This window comes from Amblyomma mixtum, chromosome 2 (assembly GCF_055824585.1).
Source record: "Amblyomma mixtum isolate Tamu chromosome 2, ASM5582458v1, whole genome shotgun sequence".
Classification (NCBI taxonomy): domain Eukaryota; kingdom Metazoa; phylum Arthropoda; class Arachnida; order Ixodida; family Ixodidae; genus Amblyomma; species Amblyomma mixtum.
In genome coordinates, this window is record NC_143013.1 from 249,888,851 (window position 1) to 249,914,566 (window position 25,716).

At 45.5% G+C, this 25,716-nt stretch overlaps 1 protein-coding gene across 2 annotated transcripts in view; it reads left to right on the forward strand.

Annotated features, from left to right (window-relative positions):
- Positions 1 to 894: 894 nt before the first annotated feature.
- LOC149363462 (uncharacterized) overlaps positions 895 to 25,716 on the forward strand; it is a 40,896-nt gene continuing 16,074 nt past the window's right edge. The window contains exons 1-10 of one of the 2 annotated variants that reach the window (XM_089569927.1): positions 895 to 1,031; positions 5,373 to 5,438; positions 6,006 to 6,130; positions 8,562 to 8,808; positions 11,076 to 11,174; positions 16,218 to 16,298; positions 19,097 to 19,199; positions 21,653 to 21,659; positions 23,244 to 23,305; positions 23,382 to 23,436. In XM_089569927.1, coding sequence (XP_089426053.1) covers positions 924 to 1,031; positions 5,373 to 5,438; positions 6,006 to 6,130; positions 8,562 to 8,808; positions 11,076 to 11,174; positions 16,218 to 16,298; positions 19,097 to 19,199; positions 21,653 to 21,659; positions 23,244 to 23,305; positions 23,382 to 23,436 — 953 coding nt within the window. In that variant the 5' untranslated portion in view covers positions 895 to 923. Of the gene's footprint in view, positions 1,032 to 5,372; positions 5,439 to 6,005; positions 6,131 to 8,561; positions 8,809 to 11,075; positions 11,175 to 16,217; positions 16,299 to 19,096; positions 19,207 to 21,652; positions 21,660 to 23,243; positions 23,306 to 23,381; positions 23,437 to 25,716 lie in introns of those variants that run through there. The other variant, XM_089569928.1, reaches the window with a different exon arrangement.

Below are 25,716 nucleotides of genomic sequence, written 5' to 3' on the forward strand. Positions count from 1 at the left end.
TATTCCCAATCTCCTGGCTGGCACATTAGGCTTATTAACCCTAGACACATTCAACATTTGTGACACGTAGTGGACAAGTAAACATCACCTTGCATCCGGCTTCGACCTATCGTCGGCTTTGCTGACAAATGGGAAGATTTGTGTTCTAACAACGTTATTTCATAAAATTAACTTGCGTCTTCCAGTGTTAAAAGGGACGTCAAGCAACAGATTGCATGTAAATACAAAAAACACTGAGTACATGATTGCAGTAATTTCATTCTTTCAGCGCTTTCCAAATGATAAATAGCCAAGTTTGTGTTCGCCCGAAATATGCTAGAGAATTTTTGTGGCGAAGAACACAAACACCATTTTTGCGTAATCAGAAGACGCTAGGCGGGTATGAAAAAGCATTTCCGCGTTAAAAAGTAGTATTTCTCTAACGAGACTAGTGACAAATTCTTTCTTTAAAATATATTAGTGTTCTATCGAAACGACTGATTGCTGACAACTTTTGATACCAACCGGAGCGATTTTTTTGCGCACCCGATAATAATAATTCGACGCTACAACACTACACTGAACGGATTTCCTTTCTTGACACGGAAGCAAGAGAAAAATTGTTCGCCCTTTAACTCCGGACCAGATCCACGTTGCGAAACTCAGAAACGTGGTTTTATTCTTTTGTGATAAGCTGCGAACTTTGACCAAAGCACATGCACACCGACCACATGGCATAATGATGACAGTCGCCGAAAAAGCCGTCTTTCAGTGAAAACACCAGTGATGCGAGAAATTGTTGTTCTGGGCACCCATAGCCAAATGCCAGTCGAACTAAGTGTGAAATAAATCTGCTCACTTCTGATTAATGCTTTCAGTTACTCAGCGAGGTTATCAAGTTCAAGATAAAGACCAAGTCCGCGAAAACGGACAACGTCCGTGTCATGTTCCTGGACTTGAGAACGAATTGCGCAGCCTTTTTCCCACTGTTGGCCAACATGACTGACGTCATCCTTGAAGAGTCCTTCAGCTTCATCACGCGACTTCGCGAGGTGCGTGAAACAGTTTGCTGAGAGTTCTTTTCTTGAGTTGCATATGTCGAACCAACCACATAGATATATTAGCAGAGAATATGTAAAAACTTTGCTGGCAACTAAACAACGACATCTTCACAAGGTTTGAAGAGATTAAGACAGGCGGTGAAAATCAGGCGCCTGATGTATTGCTCGAGAAACTTGCATCCCTATATTAACGCACTTTATGAACAGAACGCTGTTGAATTGCAAACTAATTCATGACAAAGGCAATAAAAAATACGTTAAAAACTTACGGTTCATTCTTTTTCGCACCGAAAGATATTTTTATAGGGTTCATAAATAGAATCAGGACAACTCTGCGCTTTAAACATGAACCTACAAAATATATGCCCGGGTGGGCATAAAATCATTTGTTCTTTGGCGCATTCCCTTTGGGGAATTCACTTTGTTCATTCTAAAGGGCATAAATAATATGCCCCAAGCATAAACTGAGCTGAGCGTCGGCGATAGCTGCAAATAAATTCAGTGGTTGTAGACCGAGTGCTCACTGCTTCCGGCTGCGCTCAATATAAAGACTGTACCTCACTATCGGCATAATGCGCCTAAAATACCAAACCCTTATCAAACATCGCCGAAAGTACGCGCACGGTCACAACAGTTCCAAAGCAATCTGACCGCTCCTCGCGATGCAAGCAAAGCTATAAGGCTGCGTACTGACGGCAGCAGCGCAAACGAAATGAAACGAAAAAGTGAAACTTTTCAGAAATCCAAACGCAGAGGCGCCATTCGTCAGGTGGAAAGACTTAATAATGTACTTTCTTGAGGGTAACAACGCAGACAAGAATAATGTACCTTAAGCTTGAAAAGAAAACTTTTCCTGGCGATATATATTATTTAGTTCACTGGCGAAAACTCAAGAGGAAGCTTTAATGGTTTTTCGGGCGATGCAACGATATTCAAGGATTGAAGCCAAAAGTGACGGACGCCCGTCAGGTCGGGATGGAACATGAAGAAAAATAAAAGGCACCAACTGAAAGAAAGATGAAGTGACGTTTCGGCTCCCACACGGGAGCCTTGTTTCATCTTTCGTGATTTCATCTTTCTTTCAGTTAGTGCCTTTTATTTTTCGTCATATTAAAGCATTACAATTAACGAATTTTATATGTAATGCGCGCCACTTATTCCTGAGCTAGCATTTAAAATGAAGACGGTAATCGCCGATTAAAGACTCGACGATCATCAGGCTACTTCTTATTGTGTCGGAGAAGGGCGCAGAAAATGGGCTACGACGCCATTTTTGTTGAAACTTTACATTTTCGCTGCTTTCGCCCAAAATCCTGCCGTGCGTCGTCCAATGGTGCTAATGAACACTGCGCCGGATTCGGCTTTCGGAGACGTTGGTTTTTCTTCAAACAATATAGCGCCAATGTATATGACGTCATTATTGCGGCCCTGCCCAGCACTGCGCTCTGCGGAGAAACTTTAATGTAATCGTGGGTTTAATCGGCCATTACGTCATAATTTCAAATGATGCAGCGCTAAAAGATTTCCCATGCTTTATCTGCAAGTTTCACACATTCAATTACTGGCGCCGCGGTGGCTCAGCGGTTATGGTGCTCGGCTGCCGACCCGAAAGACGCGGGTTCCATCCCGGCCGCGGCGGCTAGAGTTTTTTTGGAGGAGAAATTCTAGAGGCCCGTGTACTGTGCAATGTCAGTGCACGTTAAAGGGAGACTGAAGCACTTTTTTTGAAAATCAGGCTGGCAGCGGCGTCCTATAGTTTTTCATGCTGTATGCTCGAATATCGCATCCAAATAAGGCAAAAACAAGCGCGAATTGCCTTTTTTAGCAGAAATATGCGGCCTCTGCCGCGGGGAACGCCGCGCGGCGCGCCGCCGCCCGTGATTGGTCAAGCGAGGTCGTGACGTCACTTTGAGGACTGGAGAAGCTGCCGATGCGGATCCGGCGCTGCGCTGAGTGCAGATCGCAGCTTTCCGTGGCGTTGTAAAAGCGAATATGGCGACTATTTTTTTACTGACCTCTAAAGAAAAGGTTACTACAGTTTGTTCATTCCACGCATCACCTGAAAGCAAAAAAGACACGAGCAAAAAATTCTACGCCTAGCACAAGCATACGCTAGCGTGAAAGACACGTACGCAGGTCATGCGTGAAAGGTGCCAGCACAACCTCGGCTGGTATTCTCGGAAAGGAAGGGGTGCGAACAATACTCAAGTCAATTACCACCACCGGACGACTCCTGGCTCGCCCGAAAGAGCGTCATCCTAAAGAAAAGGCCCAAAGCGCTGTGTACAAAAAATCCTATTCTCACTACCCGGCGTAGGTTGGGGCAAGAAAGTATTTCAAGGAAACGATGAATCAGCACAAAGCTGATGTTAAAATTAGCGAAGCGCAGTGGCCAAGCACTGCGAGGCATGTGACCACAGGATATTGAAGGAATCATTGTGCGCTGGAAACCAAGCTAAATACGCGCGCAAGGCTGCTGCTTCACTCGTGGCGCGTTCAGCAGATGCCAGAAAATATTAATCGCTGGCTCGGAAACGTTTGTCCTTCCTAGATTTGCAGTTTATGTTCAGTGAAGTAGTGGCCAACTATATGTGTGTTTAAAAGCCAAGCTAGCTGCAACTCGTTCGTTGCCACAACTTGAAGAAGAAACGGACTAAGGTTGCGAGACATGTTTTTTTGCAAAAACTTGGTTGGCATTCATTTCTCTGTTAAATTTGCATCCGAAATCAGAACGTCGAACGCTTTCATTTTAATCGCTTAGATACGATTAAACGAGATGCCGCATATGAAGAGCTTCAATGCTTGCTTGCTTTGCTTTATTGTGTTTTGCTTTGCTTGCTTGCTTGCTTGGACACGTCGAACCGAGTACAAAATCACTAACAGAGCCTTGCTGAGCACGCCTCAGGTAGTCTGGCCGCACCTATAAGCTGAGAAGAGCAACACATGCTTGAGCCTCTATTAGGTTTCTGCAGGGGCGTGTTTCTAGTGAGCATGTTTCTGCTTTTAGAAGAGGCGCTTCTTCGAAATGGTGACACGCCTCTCATGCGCGAGGAAATGAAAGGAACTGCGTCATGGTTCAGCCGCGACCGAAATCTCCAGAGATCACATTAGGGACAAGCTCTGCATGTAGCCGGTGTCACGAAAGTGCTTCGAGCAGAGTACGCTTGCTTTGGTCGGCTTGAATTCTTCGTCAAAGCAGCGAGCGCTTGCGCTGCGAGCGTATGATCTTGCGGAAAACAGTGGAAGACGACACAGTCGCGGGCGTAGTTGTTCGTGGACACGAAAGCAGAGTAGTACCTCGTGTTGAATCTGATTCTCAAGGTCGGCTGACACACTTTGTACGTCACAACGCACGCAGTACGAGGAACAACGCATGCAGCACGAGAAACAACGCGCGCTGAAAGCTCTCTCGGGTGCGCCGAAGTATCCCCGGCTCCTCAACGTGACGTCACGTTGGCCGACATGGACGAGGTTTCCCTCTCCGCTGTTCTCCTCTCCTGCGGTCGCGCGCGGCGCGGGAGATTTAAACATCGCGTTTTTAATTGGTGATTGCGCCACTGTTTTGGCCAAAATCGAAAAAATAATTTCACAGACGTGATCAGCAATGACACTACTTCAAAACACTAAAAATTTAGCTGATTCGAAAACCGCCTCAGTCTCCCTTTAAAGAACCCCAGGTGGTCGAAATTTCCAGAGCCCTCCACTACGGCGTCTCTTATAGCCTTAGTCGCTTTGGGACGTTAAACCCCATAAACCAAACCAACCATTCAATTACTTTAAACGCACTACATTCTAAGACCTCTTCAGTTCCCCTTTAAGGATTTAAGGGCATCACAGAAAGCTGACTCTCAGATTTGATTGTGTGTTCAAAATGAATTATCTGTCGAGAGCCGAAGTGCATCCTACCACTCTTTTTGTTTCAAATCGCATTCTAAGCTGAGGGGGAATACACGCACAATACAGTGGCATCAGATAAGCTTCACTTCTTTTGATCTGTTTAGTCAATTTATAATGCTAAACAACTGCAATAGTAAGCTTGGTCTAGCGCGAGTTGTAGCGGTCTAAGAGCGTACTTCTCGCTTGTCGTATGCTGCTTCTAAACGCATAGTTAGGCATAGCAAGTACAGCAGCGCAGTTCTCTTTAGCTTCAAGACAGCCTCATCATTGTTCTCTGTATCGGTGCTGTAAAGTACAGGCATTAGTGCATATATTTAGCTCACACAATTTCAAGAAAATATTTTATAATTTATCGGGTAAGAAACTGAGGGGACCTTTCTCTGAAAAAGAGAAAGGTCCCCTCAGTTTCTAATACCGTTCCATTTTCCTTGACAGATTTCTCTCAGCCAGTCCCTCGATGAAAATATAACGCCCTTAAAGGACATGAAGGCTACGGAAGGGGTAAGTGCAACCACGTCTTCAGCAGTTTCGATCTGCAAGCGCTGAAATACAAACGACTTGTAGTGAAAGATGTTTGGCGATAACCCTAGAAAGAATATTATTACCTTTAACGCACCCTTTCTAAGCTAAGAAACTGAGTGACAACAAGCCTTTTTACGTAATCTTATGGCCCAGCCAGTCACCAAAAGATCCCTAAACTGCTCTTTCACTCCCACGAAAGCTGGGGTCCGTTAAGCTTGTTCATTACTGCACAAAAACTAGCGCGCAACAGACGGGACAAGAAGAGAGACACAGACACGAGCACTAACTAGAAACTGCAAGAATTGTAGTGCAGCAGCGGCAGCATATACCTCAGGCCACGCCCGCAGCATAAAAACATAAAGGACAGGGCGTAGTGACAAGACATAGTTAATGACAGGACATAGTCAACATGCCAGCATGTTCGATCAACATTTTCGATCAGCACTACTGAGCTACGGGCTATTGTACAGCTGCAAATGCCATCGTAGCATTCCCTTCATATGACAAAAATAACGAATTAAGAAAAAATGCAATCTTTTTTTTCAGTGGAGTTGGGTAACGTACCTAAACGCCATGTTCAGAGATATCCAGACATTCACCGAGGACAGTAATGTCATTGTGAAGAACCGGCCTTTCTTCGACGCCTTTATTTCCCTCGTTGGAGAAAAAAAGTGAGAGCAAAGTTCGTAGCCATCTATCTGGGGGGCATCGCTTTCGCTGCTATCAGGTGCTAATGGTTCCGCACCTCGAATTACTGCTGTGTTCACCTGCACGTAGCAGCATATCCACTTGCGTAGAGACTTTATTTATTAAAAAGAAGCGAAAGTCCAAACAGAGACCTACATCGTATGCAACATACTGTGGCTTTGAAGCTAAATTTAGTTAATAATACCGGTCAGAATAGCTTGCCGCTTGGTGTATAGTGGAGAGTGCCATTTAAACCCGACAAAGAATACAAGGTAACCCTCCAAACAAGAGTATCACGAAAAAAAATGCGACGTTTCGGAGCCGGCTTTGCTGGTTCTTCAAAGGTTACAGGATGGGAAAAATAGTGGCGCTTTGAAAGCATCGTCTGGTCTATTGCTATTGTTCCAGGGAAGGGGGTCGTTTCTCTGTGAATCAACGAGTGGGATCCTACGGATGCTGCGTGCGCAGATTGCGTATTTGTGGAAAGTTGGGAGTGAACCTTGCCGCGTCTCGAAGGGTCATGTACGCAGACAGTAGGCAACTTTGACGCCTGTTTATGCTTCCGCGTGTAAGCAGGTACGGTTGCCTACATCCACTAACAAAGTATCAAAGTAAAAGACAAGCAAAAGAAGGGTTACTTAATACGGTGCTTGATCATATCCCTCGCTTTTTTGGGGGGGGGCTTTAGACCTAGAGCTACGATCGATATACTGCTGGTAGACTAGAATTAACAAAAATAAAAAACTACTGCAACTGCTACCTGGTACTATCACTACTACTGCAACCAGACGTACACCTTAAAGTAAGGCTACTAGTCTTGCACAAAGGTTGTACAAACACCACGAAGGTTACTAACGCTACATGTACTCGTATTTCCACAAAAACGTGTTATACCTGACATCCTTTACTTTTATTCGCAGTATTGCTGCGAGTATGTGAAAGAAGCGTCGGATAAATCATTCTCAAGTTCTATTAGGTCAGCACATCATGTTTTTTAGTACGAAAACACTGTTCCGATGGGCCGCAAACACCGCAAGATCTTGCGATGTCTGTGGGTTTGCGAAGTTCTTGCGATGATCGGGGGTTCGCGATGTTGGGGGGTTTGTGCCAAGTGAAACAAATATATAAAATAAATATCAGTGACTGGGGATCTAATCCGCGGCGGCGTGAACAGATCAGCTTCGCTACCCGCCGCGCGAGAGTGCTAATACTACTATTAGTAGTATTAGTTGAGCAATGTGAGCACTTTGAGCAATGTGGCTACTGTGACAGATGTGCGGTACATGCGTTGGCATTGACAACATTGCTGCAGAAATGCGGCACTGGAGCAAATGCCGCAGGCGTGCATTGGTTAAATTGGCGCTGGTATCGACAAAGTAAAAGGCGCGCATAACTGGATCCTCGGGTCAGTGGACACCTCAATAGCGCTTTGAGCTACGTGGCAGTGCTGTCCACCTGCAAAAAAAAAGCAATGCTTTCGAACAATGTCTCGTCCTTAGCAATACTAAACCACCAGGCATTTTTATTTGTGGTTTTGCACAATTCATCATTTCAAACAGCTGTGTGGACCATTAACCTTGTTCTTTGACCACAGGTGCCCTGCGCCAAAAACACCTATCATCACCAATGACGATGCGAGCCTATGCTCGTGCACAACTTTTAAGAGCGTTAGCTCTTATTCATTACGTTTCTCGATTTCTTGGGGGCCTGCCACCGCCTCCCTTCGGCGTGAAATTTTCCAAGTCCGAGGAATTCAAGATGGCGGCCCTCATAGTAAATCGATGTAGCAACCAAATTGATGACTGATTGATGACGTCATTAGTATATCGAATTGGTGATTGGTGACGTCACCGATTTTTGACGTCATAATTAACTAGACACATGACAATGTTTAATCGCTTTTAACTCAGTAGTTATTGAGGCATCATAAAAAGGATTAGATATTTGGAATCCTCTATATGAGCTCAACAGGTTAGACCCCATAATTAACTAAAAAAGTTAATATTTAGTTACCGTTGTGCATATATTTAATTGCGTATAATTAGCTAATTGATACCGAACAGCTAACGCTCGTTACTGCAACGTCTTCCAGACTGTGGCGGCCTTTTTTTTTTATGGCAATGAAGCAGAGGCTAGGCAGGAAAGGGGAGGGGACGATCCCATTGTCCACGCGCAGGGAAGTATGGGTTGTACTTTTTTTCAGGATAGGGATGCAGAGTGCGGAAGCGGGGAAGTTGGAGAGAGAGTGCGAAGGCAATAATGCGTAGCAGCCCATTCCCCTCGACACGAGGCAAATGGCCGTCTCCTTAAGTTTCCTGCCTAGCCTCATCTGCATTGCCATAAAAAGTTGTGCACGTGCATAGATGAAGTACTGACCGGCCTTCTCCCGGCTATCCCGTCCCCACTGCGTGCCAGCGAGCACAGGCGGGCGGCGCTCAACTATCTTGGTTTCTACGTGCTCATCTACATGATGCCCTTCTACCCGGACGCGCTTGGCAAGGACAAGGACCTCATTGGCGCTAAGGTGCACTCTCCGCCCAGCATGCTAAAACGGCCGCAGATCTGCTTGCGCCGCAGCGAGTACACGTGCCCGCAAGGCGTGCCCTCGCTGCTGGCGCAAGTGTTCGCCAACTCCACCAGCCTGGCTGACGTCACCAAGAACGTGAGTGCTGCCTGGAAACACCATCGCCGGCTCAGTCGGCTGGAGCGTGGCACCGTATTTTTTATTCCGTTTCTATTTCGTTCGGTCGTCACATCATGGTTTCATCAGGTTTAGCGTCCCAAAGCGTCTCATGCTGTGAGGGACGCCATAGTAGAGGGCTGCGGATAATTTCCACAACCTGGGTTTCTTCAACATGTACTAACATCGCCCAGTTTACTTTCCTCCAGCATTTTGCCTCCATCGAAATTCGGCCGCCGCGGCCGGGATCGAACCCGCGTTTTTCGTATCAGCAGCCGAGCACCGTAACCACTAAGACCCCACGGCGGCTGCTTGTGACGTCAATCATAACGAAATCGAAAGGAGGTGGGGAAATAAACGACCTATCACAGGCGTGACCGGTCTGGACGTGGCGGCGCCTCTAGCCGCCTTACTCTGCCACATCCGGTCTGGCCTTGTCAGAGGAACTGTGCTCAGCTTAGTCTTCGCATAACCACGACAGAGTTTCTTTCCCAGAATTGCTGCGGCGCCACTGAATGGGTCAGCCATGACTAGAGAGTCGGGACGCTCCCTGTTAGATCGACATTGGCGTTGCTTCGTCAGTGTGGGTGATTGTGGGTCGTGTGTACCAGAGACATTATGGGCGTGTTGTGTGCAGTACTAGCGCGAAGTCATCTCCCACCCCGCTAAGGCACCGAGAGCAGAGAACAACGGAACAGGACCAAAGAAAAGGAACAAGAATCAAAGCGTTACAAAGTACACGCCCTCTGATTTTCTGATTTGCCGGTTCGCTTCAATTCTGGTTGTTTGCCTCCGCGGTGGCTAAGTGGTTACGATACTCAGCTGCTGACCGAAAGACATGGTTTGAGTCCCGGCTGCAGCAGTTGCATTTCAATAGAGGCAAAATTCTAGAGACCCGTGTACTGTGCGACGTCAGTGCGCGTTAAAGAACCCCAGGTGGTCGATATTTCCGCAGCCCTTCACTACGGCGTCCCTCATAGCCTGAGTCGCTTTGGAACATTAAACACTATGAACCCAAATCAATTCCGTTGCTCTGCGATTGGACAAATCTTGAACACTGTGCAATGGCCTTCGTTGTATTTGAGTTTCAGTGCAAAGCAGTAATCAGAACAAAAGTGCACAAATTCCTTTTTTTTTTAATGCGCAGGCGTTAAGGTTGACTGTGTGGTTCGAAATATTCCTTCAAAAGCGAAATTCAACACTCTGAAACAAGCATCACGATTATAAAAAAGGTTGAGCACTGCAAAAAATCCTAAGAAAATATGGTCTGCTACGGCGCTGCCAGTGAGGTAAATCTCAGTTACTTGGTTGTAGTAGTCGTAAAGAAGATTTTACCTTGAAATGCTAATACACAGAATCTTTTTATTTTAAAGAAGGGGGTGCACGGGCCTGGCAAATCCTGCTAAAAGCAGGTAAATTTGTCAAGCCCGCCTTCCAAGGCTGAAGCCCCATTTCTCACAACTCACAACTCAAGGTTTAATCACAGGAACCAAGACAATAAATAAAAACGCGGCCAACAATTACACAACAAAACAACAACCAAAGGCATCATTTCAAATGTAGAAAAAAATATCGTGTATCAGAAAGCCATCTGTATTCTTGCGTGACAGGAAGGTTCTATACCTTGGCACCTTGTAGCAACACGTGCGTTTGGTTGTTTTTTGTTTGTTTGTTTGTTTGTTTGTTTGTTTGTTTGTTTGTTTGTTTGTTTGTTTGTTTGTTTGTTTGTTTGTTTGTTTGTTTGTTTGTTTGTTTGTTTGTTTGTTTGTTTGTTTGTTTGTTTGTTTGTTTGTTTGTTTGTTTGTTTGTTTGTTTGTTTGTTTGTTTGTTTGTTTGTTTGTTTGTTTGTTTGTTTGTTTGTTTGTTTGTTTGTTTGTTTGTTTGTTTGTTTGATAGGTGGCCGCGTTGATAAATGGCCGGGTTGATAGGTGGCCGGGTTGATAGGTGGCCGCGGTTGCAAGGTCCTTGTGATTAAGCCTTGAATTGTGAGTCAGCGCTTGTTCTATGTTTCCTCTGTCTTCCGTCTTGGTATTTCACGCCGTTTACCCTGAAGCAATGTTTCATCAGCTCACTAGTTTGGCCATTTTGTTGTTACACAATTCCCCTTGATACAGAACCAAGTTTCGTTTGCTACAAGAGCGATATACGTAGTCAATGTCGAATGGATGCGTAAGAAGAAAATAACCCGCCTGTCTGCGTGTCCAATCGACTGTCATTTAGAACTTTCTCTGAACACATTTATCATGCAGCTCACGTGGTGGATTGAACCTTTGAAGACGACGATGAAACTCTTTGCGGAAAATGTGTCCTGGTTGGGGAAGGAGCAAGTGAAGCTAGTCCAGGAAAAGGTACCTCTTCCACTACGTTCTTGTTCAGAGAGCGACAACTGAAAATCTTAACGCGAATTTATTGATGAAGAAATAAGATTACGCATCGTTCCAAGGACGCAGAGATGTGCAGCTTCTGCTTACAAGAAGGCCAGTCCTTCTACTGCGTGGAATTCCTCCATGAAGTGCAGTGTGAGATAGCGGGATCAGTGGACTCACTCATTGTTTGAATGTTTACTAGTTGCGCTCACTGTACAAACAACATGTCGGCTGCAGCACGCAGAATACTGCTAATATATTCCCGTGTGACATAGATATCCCATATATTCACACCCTACTGGTTTTACGAGAGGATACTGCTGCTTAGTTCTTGCTTACGCTGTTCTAGCTGCGCTTAATTACGTTTCCTTCCTAGATCAAAATCGCAGTCCTTCTTATAGGCTTAAAGTACAATGCTCCGCAAATTAAACGCGACCAAGACAATGAAACACGAACAGCAACATGAGATCTCTGGCGGGGAAACCTCAATCCTGGCGCAGGTTTATTTTTTATTTAATTACACTACCCTTAAGGGCCCTAGTGCGAGGGTTTTACATAGGAGGAGGGTGTTGCGACACATATAGTGAAGTTCGCGGTGCTGTGTTTTGTTTGCTGCATCCGGTCGCTTTATGGGAATGCCCATTAAGTCCCTTTTCTGGGGCCCTCCGCACAACCGCACAGAAAGGGGTCAGTGAACCCAGCGGGAGAACGGAGGCGCCGAATGGCGGGGGATTACAGGAGACGTCAAACTCCCCTCATGGACTCAGTCGTTAGGCGGCATCCTGTGTGCACGTGTGTACGGCGAGGCTGACCCGCGCCACAGTGCGTGGCTCTTTGTACCATGTCTGCAGCGGCATGCTTTGACATATTGTCAAAGCATGCAGGAGCGACGACGAGAAACAGATGAGTTGAAATGGCGTTCCTCGAACTTGGCGGCAACCGGACCTTGGGAAAGCGAGTGTTCGCGAAGCTCGCAGCGGGAAAGCATAATTATCCGAAATCGTGATGGTGGAAAGTGTGCATATGTGTACAGTGTCGCGATGAGTTCCCTTCTTTCCCCAATCATTCATTGGTTGTGTTATTCTTTCCCCAATTGCTGATTGGTGGTATTTTCCTTTCCCCAATAAGTTATTGGGTGGATGTTCGTATAGTACTTGATTGGTTATTCTCCCACCGAGGGCGGGGGCATTGGTTTTAAAACCCGCTGCTTCGGCAGGACCGAGGGCTGGTTTCGTCACCTAGAACTGCGAGCCAGTCAAGTGTAAATATGTTTTCTCCTTGCTTGTATCCTCCTTTGTGCTTTTAATTGTTATAAAAAGTTAACCTCTCCTAAAGTGTCCTCTTGCAATGTGATTGAGCAAAACGAATCTGCAAGACGTCAAGAATCCTACAACAATCATCATTAACTAAATTTCCCTCTACGAGATCAAGAGAGGGAATCCAACTGGCGCAGTCGACAGGATTTGCTACGTCTTCCTGCTCGAGGTATCTGACGGAGGGGCGGAGGAACAAGTCGGTGGACAAGCTGCAGAGCGGTACGTCCTAAAGGAGGAACGTGAGTCAGCGTCAGAGCGACGCTGAAAGCTTCGGAGACTTCTGGTCAAGGTCAACGGGACGTAGGAGGCTCAAGTCGGCGAGGAGCTGAAGGAGCCAGGCGACCGACGTGTCGTGGAGGTGCCTAGTCCGTGAGCTGCGGAAGGAACCAGGCGTCCCCGTTGAGGTTCAAGAGAAGAACCAGGAGACCAGCAAGTCAAACGAGGCAGGACAAGTCAGCGAGCTGCTGTGAGAGCCGGGGCTCAACTCAACTCATCCGCATCAAGGAGCCCGCTGTCGTCACTCAGGGCGACGTGACTACCGTGGCAGAGGAAAGCAACCTGCGAGGTAGGAGACCTTTCTGCTTCCTCCGAATTCACCATGTCGGTGTAGTGTTTTCGTGCTATAGATGATAGCACGGAAAAGGGAGATGGCTGCCGTGCGGTACGATCGGGAGGGCATGATGCGATGTTTGGAGAGTGAGCAGAAGGCAGAACAGCTGCTTGAAATTGGCAAGTTGAAACTCGAAATTGAACGAGAAAAGATAAAACTTGCACAGATGCAATCTAAATTCAACCAGGGAACGAAATCTGATAAAGGGATGTTATTGGCAGCAGTTCAATGTTTTGACTGCATGGAATTTGGGCATCTAATGATTGACTGTCCGAAATCGAAGCGAGAACAGCATGTTCCCGTATTAAGAGTGACCTGTGGGCCAATGGCTATAGGTGTGAAAGCTGCAGCGTTTAGGCAGCAGGGCCCAACCGTGTGTGCCGTGCCAGGAGAGATGGACGAGGGCATAGGGGCGTCAGTCACGCCTTTGAAGCGCTGCTTGTCAGAGCAAGCCGAGATAGAGGAGACCCAAGAGGCGCATGAGTGTCGTGAACAAGAGTTAAGCATTCTGCCAGAGCAGGTTGGCGCTAACTCCGAGGACGCAGTAACGCTCAACGAAGAGGTGGAGCAGGCGCCAATAGCGGGAACTCTCGTTGCAGGCGACGCTAAACTAGCTCTCAAAGATGAGGTGGTCAGCCAGCCGGAGCTTACACCCTGCGCAGTGACAGCAGATGTAGCTGATGGTGTAGCGAAGTTGGTAACACTTGAGACGCACTCGCTGTTAGAGCAGACAGAAAGAGAGCGGCTACATGATAAAAATGAGAGAGCTGATTTTGAAGAACATTTCAAAATTCGAGACGAACCTAAAACGCCGGTAGAGCTTGAGGCCAATCCGATAGCTGCAGAAGTTTTGGCAGCAGATTGTGAGTTAACAACGAGCGATGAGGCTGCATTTGATGCCGAGGAAGGAAGGAACGCGCGTTTGATCACTGCAATGGTTTTCGAAGCTGATAAGGAACTGCAGGATTGGGATAATGCATCTTTCCCTGTGGGTATCAGCGTGGAGGAGAGACAGTGTGTTTCATTGCCAGAAGTGCGCAAGCAAGCTGATGGAGTCAATTGTGAGAAAAGAAGGCTCGAAGGAACGATTTTCTTTGAAGCGTACATCGGTGGGCAGTTGTACGAAGAGCTAGCGCTACTTGAATCTCGATGCAAAACTGCATGCGAAGTAGCCGATGAGAGGCCTGAGCGAACTGTAAAATTGAAAGAAGTGGAGAATGCAGACGCGAGGGCAGCAGCAATCTTCGTAGCCCGCGGGGAGCAGGTGAGCTCTATTGCTCCGACGGTGGCGGCAGCCTTTAGAACCGGTGTTTTCCCGGATAATTCGGAAGTTGGGTCTAGTCTTCCGGACAAGGCTCAAAAGAAACAAGTGTTGTTTCGGGATGTAGGCGGCTAGAAGTAATTTCTGCCAGTTTGGGACACCGATCTGACATGGTGAATTCTGGAATGTGCAGATTGGTTTCCAGCCTTGTGTGTGCGGGTTGAAATATCCGCTGTGTGCGCGCATGTGTGCGTGCTGGTGTACTGACCGGACAGCCGGTGCATGTGTGCGTGTGTGTGGACTGACCGGACAGCCGACGTACGTGTGTGTGCGTGCGTATGTACTTTTGTTGTTGGACACCGTGGCTGAACTTTAATGTCCCACTGACAACAAGTGTCCGTGTGACATTCTTGGTTGGGAGGAGTGAAGTTCGCGGTGCTGTGTTTTGTTTGCTGCATCCGGTCGCTTTATGGGAATGCCCATTAAGTCCCTTTTCTGGGGCCCTCCGCACAACCGCACAGAAAGGGGTCAGTGAACCCAGCGGGAGAACGGAGGCGCCGAATGGCGGGGGATTACAGGAGACGTCAAACTCCCCTCATGGACTCAGTCGTTAGGCGGCATCCTGTGTGCACGTGTGTACGGCGAGGCTGACCCGCGCCACAGTGCGTGGCTCTTTGTACCATGTCTGCAGCGGCATGCTTTGACATATTGTCAAAGCATGCAGGAGCGACGACGAGAAACAGATGAGTTGAAATGGCGTTCCTCGAACTTGGCGGCAACCGGACCTTGGGAAAGCGAGTGTTCGCGAAGCTCGCAGCGGGAAAGCATAATTATCCGAAATCGTGATGGTGGAAAGTGTGCATATGTGTACAGTGTCGCGATGAGTTCCCTTCTTTCCCCAATCATTCATTGGTTGTGTTATTCTTTCCCCAATTGCTGATTGGTGGTATTTTCCTTTCCCCAATAAGTTATTGGGTGGATGTTCGTATAGTACTTGATTGGTTATTCTCCCACCGAGGGCGGGGGCATTGGTTTTAAAACCCGCTGCTTCGGCAGGACCGAGGGCTGGTTTCGCCACCTAGAACTGCGAGCCAGTCAAGTGTAAATATGTTTTCTCCTTGCTTGTATCCTCCTTTGTGCTTTTAATTTTTATAAAAGTTTAACCTCTCCAGAAGTGTCCTCGTGCAATGTGATTGAGCAAAACGAATCTGCAAGACGTCAAGAATCCTACAACAATCATCATTAACTAAATTTCCCTCTACGAGATCAAGAGAGGGAATCCAACTCATATACTGAAAAAATAGAGCAAAAATAAAACAATAGCTATTACAGTAGAAACGTGGATAGACAAAATGTGTAGAGTGCTTATATACACCAATTCACAACGCACTTGATATTAAAATAGTATAACACATATAATACAACCCTATGCAATACAAAATATGCTAGCAGACAGTTTCGTTGCAACAAATTGTGAAAAGATTGCAAGGTAACTTCAGTAGCAATGTATCATAGCAAGTTATTATAGTCTTTGAAAGCGAGAAATTAGGTCAATATCACTACGAAGACGCCAAGACTGTCCTTTAGAACTGTTAGTCTAACTCGCTTGTATTTTCTTTCTTAGAGCTGACAGGTTTGTATTGGCATTTCAGTTTTCTTGTTCGCGTTTTAATTGTTGTGTATGACACGCGTACTTCAGTATTTGAGTGGCTTTTTTGAGCGTGATCTGGTTTATGGACTCGCAATTTCACCCTGAAACTCATCCCACGTTTAAAAGAAATATGTGCCTCTCCTGCCATGTAATGCCTTGCACTTCAATTCTGCTTATTTTATTTCAGATCACAAAGATGGATGTATCACTAATATTTCCCAACTCGTTTATGGAAGAAAAACACACTACAAAGGAACTGAAGTGCGACGTGAGTGAGCGGTGATGCGCCTACCTTACTCCACATTGGTGGTCTCATTATACCTATATTATACATTATGTGAGCTCTCAAAGGAGTCCAGAAGCGCGCCTGGCATCTCTTGCACGATGGAACTTACAGATCGACACCACGTTTACTAACGTGGGGGGCCGGGGGTACCGTCCGGGGGTACCGTCCAGGCCGTCGTCAGCTAGTGTTAGTGCTTCGCTTATCATGCCTTTTGAGGATGATGAGGAGGAAAAGCATTTCTTGATGGCTTAAAAGTTGGCTGGCCTCATTTGCTGAGCCCAATGGCCTGAAGCGCTGCTCGTCCCCTTTCCGCCAGGTTCTTTTTATTTATTTATTTATCACAGATACCTGCAGCGCCCGAGGGCATTATTGCAGGGAGGGAAACACAATAACTTCTGCTCATTTGTCCGAAAGTACACATGATAACAGAAATATAATCATACAACTAATAGATGAGGAAAAGCATGCACTGAAGGAAGACAACTACGCTCCACAAATAAAATGACACTAATGAAATGAAAAAGACGCGCAAGACAACTGCGCGCCACGTCACACATCAGATAAGAATGCCCGGAATTGGCCTTCCGTGCAGCACTCAGTGACGCCGGCTGGTAGCCTGTTCCACTAATTGATCGTCCGTGGAAAGAACGAGGTTTTGTAAACATCTGTGCGACATTTAATCTCTCGGATCTTCCACTGATGATCCACTCGTCTAGAAAAAAAGTGAGGTTGAAGCAGATACCGGTCTTCGTCAATACTCAGCTTTCCAAAATAGATGCGATGCATGATTTGTAATCTCAAATGTTTCCTACGGTTAGCTAAAGATCCCCAGCCAAGGTGATTTTTAAGAGACGTGGCACTAGTTGAGAAGCTGTAATTATTGGACACAAATCTCGCAGCATAACGACTCTTGTTGCGCAGGGTGGCCTCCCAACGCTCATAGGTTGTGTCAAATGTTTCTTCTTGGTTGAAGTTTCTTTGGCATAGCCATGTCATGTGAAAGACTGAGCCCGGTTCCCCCATAAGGGACAGGCCGGGCCACATACATCTTGATATGTGTTCAGAGAGTGACCGCATTGGGCAGGATCATAGATTTTATTCTCCTAATTATAAGTTATCTCTTAATGGATTCTTGCTAGGTATGGGAAAAACTCTTGCTCACCTATAATATTCTGTGACGTCCATGTAGCTTAGTAGCGCGTCACCTTGGCTGTCAAGGGGGTATGACGGCTGCGTACTGAAGGCTTGGAAAGGTGTGGCTCCAGCCTCAGAAGTAGCCACCTCGTTCACGGGCATGTTTGTGTATCTAGCGGTACAAATAGCTAATACATGATTCGGTTCTGCTTCTTTTAGTATGTTCCAGCAAGGTGCTCTTACCGTCTGATCAAATTCCGCGCTCAGCTTGAAGTCGGGCATCGCTATTGTATTCCGTTTCCAACAGATGGCTAGGGCTGTAGCTGCGTCTTCTGCCTCCGTTGCATTCTCCGCTATAAACTTTTTGCTCATAACGGAAGGGCCTGTGGGCGTTGTCATCGATATTGCGGGTATCCCGTTCTCGGTGCCTGCTCCATCAATGTATCTTGCCAATTATGCCAGGGCTTGGATATGTACTTCGATCTTGCTTCTCTCCTGCCCTTGTTCAAAATTCTATACATGTGTTTCGGGACCGGCTGCCTCTTAATTTGTACCCTGCCGCTTTGATGTAATACTGTCTTGTCCGCGACAGGATAAGGTATTCCATACCTTGGTATTCCATACCTACAGGATAAGGTATTCCATACCTTGAGCTTTTTAAGTGTTCCTCTCCCCGGCTCTGCCGTTTGAGGACTCTCCTCCATGCTAAGCTTTCAAGGCTGTCGAGAATAAACTACTGCATTTACTAGCAAATGTAGCTCACGCGGAAGCATGTTGAACTACAGGAGAGACTTGTGCAGTGCGGATCACCACCCAGCTAACCCGGCGCCTAGACGTTTTAGGGTTTATGTTCAACTTCAAAACTTATTTATCGTGGCATGTTAAAAATAGGCTTCTAAAGTGCGTTGCGTACTTTTTCATGCTATTTTTAAAAGCACTCGCCAATGGTTAACAAACAGCCGCCTTCATATGTAGCACCACTGTGAAATCAGTAAATATCTTTATATTTTTATACCTTTTTAATATCTTTTTTTAATATTTCACTTAGATGTGTTTATATCAGCCACACTCTTGCGCGGCACCCCCACCAGGCGTAGCACCGCAAGCACATATTGTGTGTTTTAAAAAATCCATCCGCTTTGAAATGACATTCTATAACTGCACGTTCTGTTTCAGGATGCATTCGATTTTCGATAATTAACGAAGGAAGAATCTTACAACTGCACTCCGAATTTAGAGAACTGCTATGAAAATTTTTGTTTGCGTGCATTCCTGCGGGCCATCCTTACAGCTGTTTCCGCCACTCGGCGCCAGCACGGCCTTCACATCTTGCTTGCCTCACAGCTCGGCGCTGGTGTATGTCAGAAGTGGCGCTATATGCCTACGGCTCCATATCTTCGATTTTATTAAGATAATAATCTCGATGGTTTCAGGGCGAATGGCGACCAAAGTCATGAAAGCCAACAAACTAATCCCTTGTGACGCAAAACAATCTCGTCTTATTTGAGTAAAAAAGTTCTTTTTTCTCATCAGTAGGATTCCAATTGAAAAGATGACAATTTCTTCCTGTACTAGCAGAGTGACATGTGTCTCAACCTGTGGGTGACAAAAACCTCTTAAGAATGATCTCCTTTTTATCTCCGCAGTATAAGCCTAATCTATTTACGGAAGACCCCATGACACATTTCGTAAAGGCGATGTTCAGCAGCGCCCATGCTTCGAAGAGCGAGCTAAAGACAGCGAAAGCACGTCCTATGTAAGTACTTGGCTCAGCTAGTTTTTCTTTATTACTTTATAATACCTAGAAAACCTTTCTCGTAATCCTGTCGCTAACCATCTTAAAAAATAAATAAATATACTAAGAAAAACAGCCCACCTGATTTCTTCCCTTCAACTCTATAATACCCGACGAATCACACATGGTACAGGGGGTACAAATCCCAGAAGGTATCCGTAAGGCTCGCTGAAGCACGTTGGATCCTGGCAGTGATCCACAAAAGGCATTTCGGTACTTATCAATGCACAGTAAATTTGTGTCAGCTGAATGACGTGCAGATATTCTGCTACAAGTTATAGCTCACTTGGAAACTTACCCTTAGGGTTAGGAGAAACGAAAAAGGTTCTATCGAACCTACAGTATCATAAGTGAAGGTATCATTTCGAGTTTTAGCATTTATTGCGTGTGCGCAAAAGTGTCTGTGTAGTTCGATCTCTATCAAGCGTCCTAAAATGTGTGAATTCGCTCCTTTACCAAGCGGTAAAAATGATTTCCTCGCCAAATCCTTAAGTTCCAATTATATTTGGGCAATATAGGCGCCGGTACCGCTGAAACGCTCACCGTTCATTACTCTTCTTAAGAAATTTTAGTATTTTCGCTAACAATTTTACAGCTTAGACTTTTTCTGAAGGCTGACAAGAAGGATGATTGTTCTATAAGGTCAAGTATGTCAGGATAACAGTTCAAAAGCTTAAGGATTTGCTAATTAAGTGTATTCCATACCCGCTCCTTATCCGAGATTTTAGAAAATTCTCATTTCGGAAAATGCAGTGAGGATCTGTGTTAAGGATAAAAGTATGCAGGAACGCAGTAGAATCAGTATTGTATTGTCCGTAATAAATTCGAATAGTCGCTGATTGTAGCGGGCTGTAACACATAGTATATGACTTTTTTTTTAAGTACGCTGAAATACAATCACCATCTCTACAAATTGTAAATGAAACTCAGACTTTTTTTCCGTAAACAGTTTTAGTAAAATGCTTGCTTTTTACCAGCTCTTCCTACAACAAACTGTACTGCGCACGAGATTGGACCGCGGGAAAATATACGGCTGTATACAGCCGTCCTGCTTTTATTTTCACGTACTTTTTAGTCATGGTCCAGACATGCGGACATGCGCTATGGTTTGAATACGTACCAGAGCAGACATTTGTGTTAGTTGGTTTTAATTCATGGTGGAACAACAGCGCAAACTTAGACAGAATACACAGAACAAGAGGGGAGACACTACAAAGTGGAGACAGCGCTTGTAGTGTCTTCTGTGTTCTCTAAGTTTGCGCTGTTGTTCCACCTTGAATACGTGGTTTCGCGTGGAGTGCCAATTTGGGAGTAGTATATGTTTTTTTAATGTTAACGTTGAATTTCATTTCATTTTATTTCGTCTTTATGTTAGGTTATGATATGTTACGTTATGTTATGTTATTGAAGAGTTTGAGCTTTAGCTTGGTTCTGCGGTCATCTAAGGACTCCAAAGCTAGAATCCTTTTAGCTACGGTTGCATTATAGTTACGATGATTAAATGACTTACCAAGTACGTATCGAGCCGCCAAGGACTGCACTTTCTCAGTTTTTCTTTATGATCTATGGCAGGCGGGTCCCACATTGTGCTAGCATACCCCAGTACTGCCCGTACGTATGTTCTGGAAAGATGTTATCTGGTGGCTTGCGGAAAAGAACAATAAATTTCAAGGTTTTGGAGGCCTTACCAGGTGTATAAGTTACATGGTGATGCCAGCAGAGAGATGACGTCAAATAGATGCCGAAATATTTGTGTTCTAGGACTGTTTTAAGACATGCATTATTTATATTGGACGTGGATACTGGTCTTGTATGCTTCCTCGAAAACGCCATGCACACAGTTTTATCCAATATAAGCTCCATTTTTTTATTTTTCGCTCCATTCAGAGATAGTGTCAAGGACATTTTGAAGCACATAATGGTCACTATTACATGCTATATTTTTGAACAGGATGCAATCATCTGCAAAAATTCTGATATTGGACAGCATATAATGTGTCCCATTACCCATTACAAACCCATTACAAAGGGGATAATTACTCATTACTCAATTATTAAGTTTTTCGGATCGTAGAAGATATGTTGTTGTTCCACGGCCTCCAGCCACGTCTCACCAAGTCGGAGAAGTCCAGTAATATTCTGTGCGCACGAAAAATAAATTTTTCGATTCTCTCCCATCTCAATGATGTTTTCTTCTCACATTACCATGATGAAAGTGTTTATCGCCTTATTTGAATCCGTATTGCAGAGTATTCGATATCTCACCTCGGAAATAAAGCCTTTTAATTCGAAAGCAATTCAAACCCCCATACGTGAAATTCCGTCGGCGTCCGACGTTTTTCTTGAGGCCGAGATGGTTCGAAATTTGGCCTTCGTCAATTTGGACTAAAACCAATGTCCAGGCTAGCTTTAATGTGCTCTGTACGATGCTAGTCTCCAAGTCTCGTAAATTTGACCCACCCACGAAATTTGACCTCCTTCAATTCGGGCAAAAATCGATGTGCAGACTAATTTAGCAATTAGCATCACGATGGTAATCTCCAAATTGCACACGGGTCACTCTCAAAATTTGGCCCACCCACTGAAATTTTATCTCCTTCGATTTCAACCAACCTATGTTCAGGCTAGCCCCGCCGCGGTGGCTCAGTGGTTACGGCGCTCGGCTGCTGACCCCAAAGACGCGGGTTTGATCCCGGCAGCGGCGGCCGAATTTTAATGCAGGCGAAATTCCAGAGGCCCGTGTGCTGTGCGATGTCAGTGCGCATTAAAGAACCCCAGGTGGTCGAAATTTCCGGAGCCCTTCACTGCGGCGTCCCTCATAGCTTGAGTTGCTTCGGGACGTTAAACCCCAATAAACCAGTAAACCGAAAGTCGCGGGTTCGATCACGGCCGCGGCGGTCAAATTTCGATGGAGGCGAAATTCTAGAGGCCCGTGTGCTGTGCGATGTCAGTGCACGTTGAAGAATCCCAGTTGGTCGAAATTTCCGGAGCCCTTCACTACGGCGTCCCTCATGGCCTGAGTCGCTTTGGGGCGTTAAACCCCAATAAACCTAACCCTAAACCTATATCCAGGCTAATTTGACCTTAGTCATTCCATCGGTTACACCCTGGTTTCACCTTTGAGAGGCCTTGAAATTTAAACGGAATCCAAAGTACTTTTAACAGTATTCGCGTGATATACTTGCAATGACAGCTATCTCTCGACCATTCGGTTCAACATAGTTAAACCGATACTCGTTTTTTTCGTTTCTGCCAGCGCCGACGACGCCGCTAAAAAACTTGGTATTTAGACACAGTGCACTGAAGTTCTTATTTTAAATTTTTCTGTCTCTTGAAGAACTGGCTTGTTTTTGTGTTTCTTCTTATACCCTTCCTTCTGCTTTAAATTTTGCTAGCTCAATATAGTACAGCATTGCAATTTGACTGACACTTCAGAACAAAATTTCACTCTGCTTTATTTCTTCTTGATCATATTTTCTCAGTTTTATGCATTCTTCATTGGTTGCGAATTCCCATATTTTAATTACTTTTCTTGTTTTTATGCACAGCTGACCTTACTTGCCTGTTAAAGGGCTTCCTCTTAAACTTTTGTTTTATCTGCTACCGTGCCGCTAAAATAAACAATTGTGATTCCGGCATTATCGAAAGGGTTCTTTGATAAAAATAACCGTAATACATAATCATTTTTGAAGTATACCAAGTAGTACCTACGACCAGCTGTGCATTAACGGTTATTACAAGCACCCCTGCCCAACCCTGTTTCGTCGATGACTTATAAAGGTTTGATCTCCAAATATGACTTCATTTAGAAACGATTAAAGTTTGAAAAATGCGCAGCTTCTTTCAATGTCTTCTGTCCTTCGTTTGTGAGAAGCGTACATCTTACCTTTTGTCTCGGTTTTTCTTCTTCAAAAACTTTATAATTTTTACTGCGTACCTCAAGGTATTCCTGGAACTAGCAACGCTGCTCCTGGTTACCGTTTTTTTTTCTTTTGCAGGCTTCCAGTTGTATCCAATTTCGAATTTACGGCCAGCTACAATCCAGAAAAGAACTCCTTATGTGCGTGTGTAAGCTCACGTCTTTTTGTGGCTTCATGAGACAGACAGTCCCTTACCGGTATGTTTCTTTGTTCTAGACGTTCCTATGGGCCTGTTCGGGCAGATATTAGAGGCGAAGAGACAGGAGACGAAGTAAGTGTTAAGATTCCCAAGAATATTTCGCAACCTTCCCTTTAATTTTGCCGCAAAATTTAAAATAAATTACTTGTAAAGTTTTAAACACGTTGCGCATTCGGACCGGCAAAAAGTAACTTCAGTAAGGCAGGGTGATTTCCGTTAGCGCTACGTTTCACTACCCAGACGTTTATTTTAGAGTGTTAGCTCTACTGGTCGCGTTTCGAGCCTCCCAGTTGCTCTGATTGAAGTTAATTTATTTACTCAACAATGAGAGGGAACACCGAGAGAAAAAAGCTTCAATGCGCTTGACAGGCTCTCGAGCCCCTAAAAAAACTATAGATACTGATAGAACTCAAGATGGCGGTTCCCATAGCAGCGACAATGTACCCCGTTGTTGCCATGATAACCAAGGTGGTTACCAAATAGCATAACATAGTAACACAAAGAGAAGTTTATTAGACTTTCATAGTGTGGTTGTCTTTCACATTGAGAGGGATGACAGTGCAATGTTCTAAAAACAACAGCAGCATACACTTTGTTGACGCACAACGCGAGTAAAATACATACGTACTCAGTGCGCGCAACGATCCAGCTTCAACTGAAGTGCTTGTGTCACCATTGCACTGGTCACAAATTAGTGTTATGCATTAACACTTAATTAGCATTAGGCGGCAGTCTGCCGCAGAATGTTCCGGATGGTGTCAAACGATTCAGCGTTTCGTGCTGCTCAAACGTACTAGTTAAGTTACAGCCTAGCTCGCGGCAGGGATTCGAACCGGTGACCTGTGTACCACCATTCCACGTCTTTACGATGTACCTTGCGGCTCAACCATTTGTCCCAGAGGGTTCGGGGTGGTGACGTATCATTTCGCGTTTTGTGCAGCATAAACGTACTACAGTTGTAGTTTAGCTCATGGCAGGGATTCGAACCGGCAACCTATGTTAGGTTTCTTAACTCTCGATATTCGATCGCTGCCTCAGCGTCGGCTCATTTTTTTTATTTTTAAAACCACAGGGATCCGTAATTAAGTTCGTCGAAACCACGAGCCGTGTTCCTTTCGCTCGTGAGTTCCTTGCAGGCAGTACCGCGGCAGACGATCTTTAGTGGAGAACCGCAGTCTGTCAAACTTGTGCTTCAAGTAGCTGTGATAAAAATGAGGAATTATTTGGCTTTATCTTCTGGCTTAAACTTTTGTCTCGTCTTTGTCGCTGTTGTTTTGAGATATGGATTCCCATTCAAATTTCCACTGTAAGCACTTGCAAGAGTTTTTCACAGTCGCTTAGATTTCCAACTCACCAGAGAATTCAAATTTAAAAGCTAGCGGTCCAGGATCCTTGTAGGCGATGGGCCCCTGCTCATCAGGGGTTGGCAGGAAACGAGGCAGCAGACGCAGCCGCCCGCGCGCTCTCTCACCGGGCTGTTTTCTCCTCCCCACCTGATGAGGAACCCGATTTTAATCCGGTGTATACGTTCAAAGATATCACAACCTACTATCAAGATAGCCATCGCCTTTACCCTAGCCCCTGTAAAGGCCTCAAGAAGGCGGATGAGCGGCTCCTTCTCCGCCTCTTCACCAATACATTGCTGTGCCCGGCAGCCCTAAAACATTTCGACCCCTCCTTTAGCGGCAACTGCCCGCACTGTAGTGCGGTGTCTTCGGACACCTATCACATGATGTGGGCCTGCCCCTCCAACCCGGCCATTCCCCCCATCCCCAACCCAACCCGGGAGGACTGGGAGGCGACCCTGCTCGGCTGCCACGACTTACAGGCCCACCAAGCCTTAGTCGGGCGCGCCCGGGCGGCGGCTACCGCCACTGGGGTCCCAAACTAGGGACCTCCACCTAGTGTTTGTAAGGATCGGTCCCTTACGGGCTGATCCAAACACCTCCTGTCCGTTTTGAATAAATGTTTTCACCACTACCACCACAAGACATTTTCAAGCTGTTTGATAGTAGGTTTCGGTCCGGGCTGCAGCCTCAACAAGTGCACGCGGCGAGCAAAAATTATTTCAGTCTCCTAATAGTTATCACTAATAGCACATGACGCTTTTCTTTTTTTGTGCAAACGAAGTCCTAGAATGAAAATTTCTGCAGATACATTGAACAATACTTACTCGTCGGAATGCGAAAACATTACTGTCCCTAGGTGCACTCATACCCACCCACACGTAATGCACCCGCGCGTATGACATCACCTGGAACGCTGTACGAGGGGGGTGATGGCGGTGAAAAACATTTATCGTCTATTAAATTTTTACAGAAAAGTGATTGGGGTGGGGCCCTATTGGCCCCT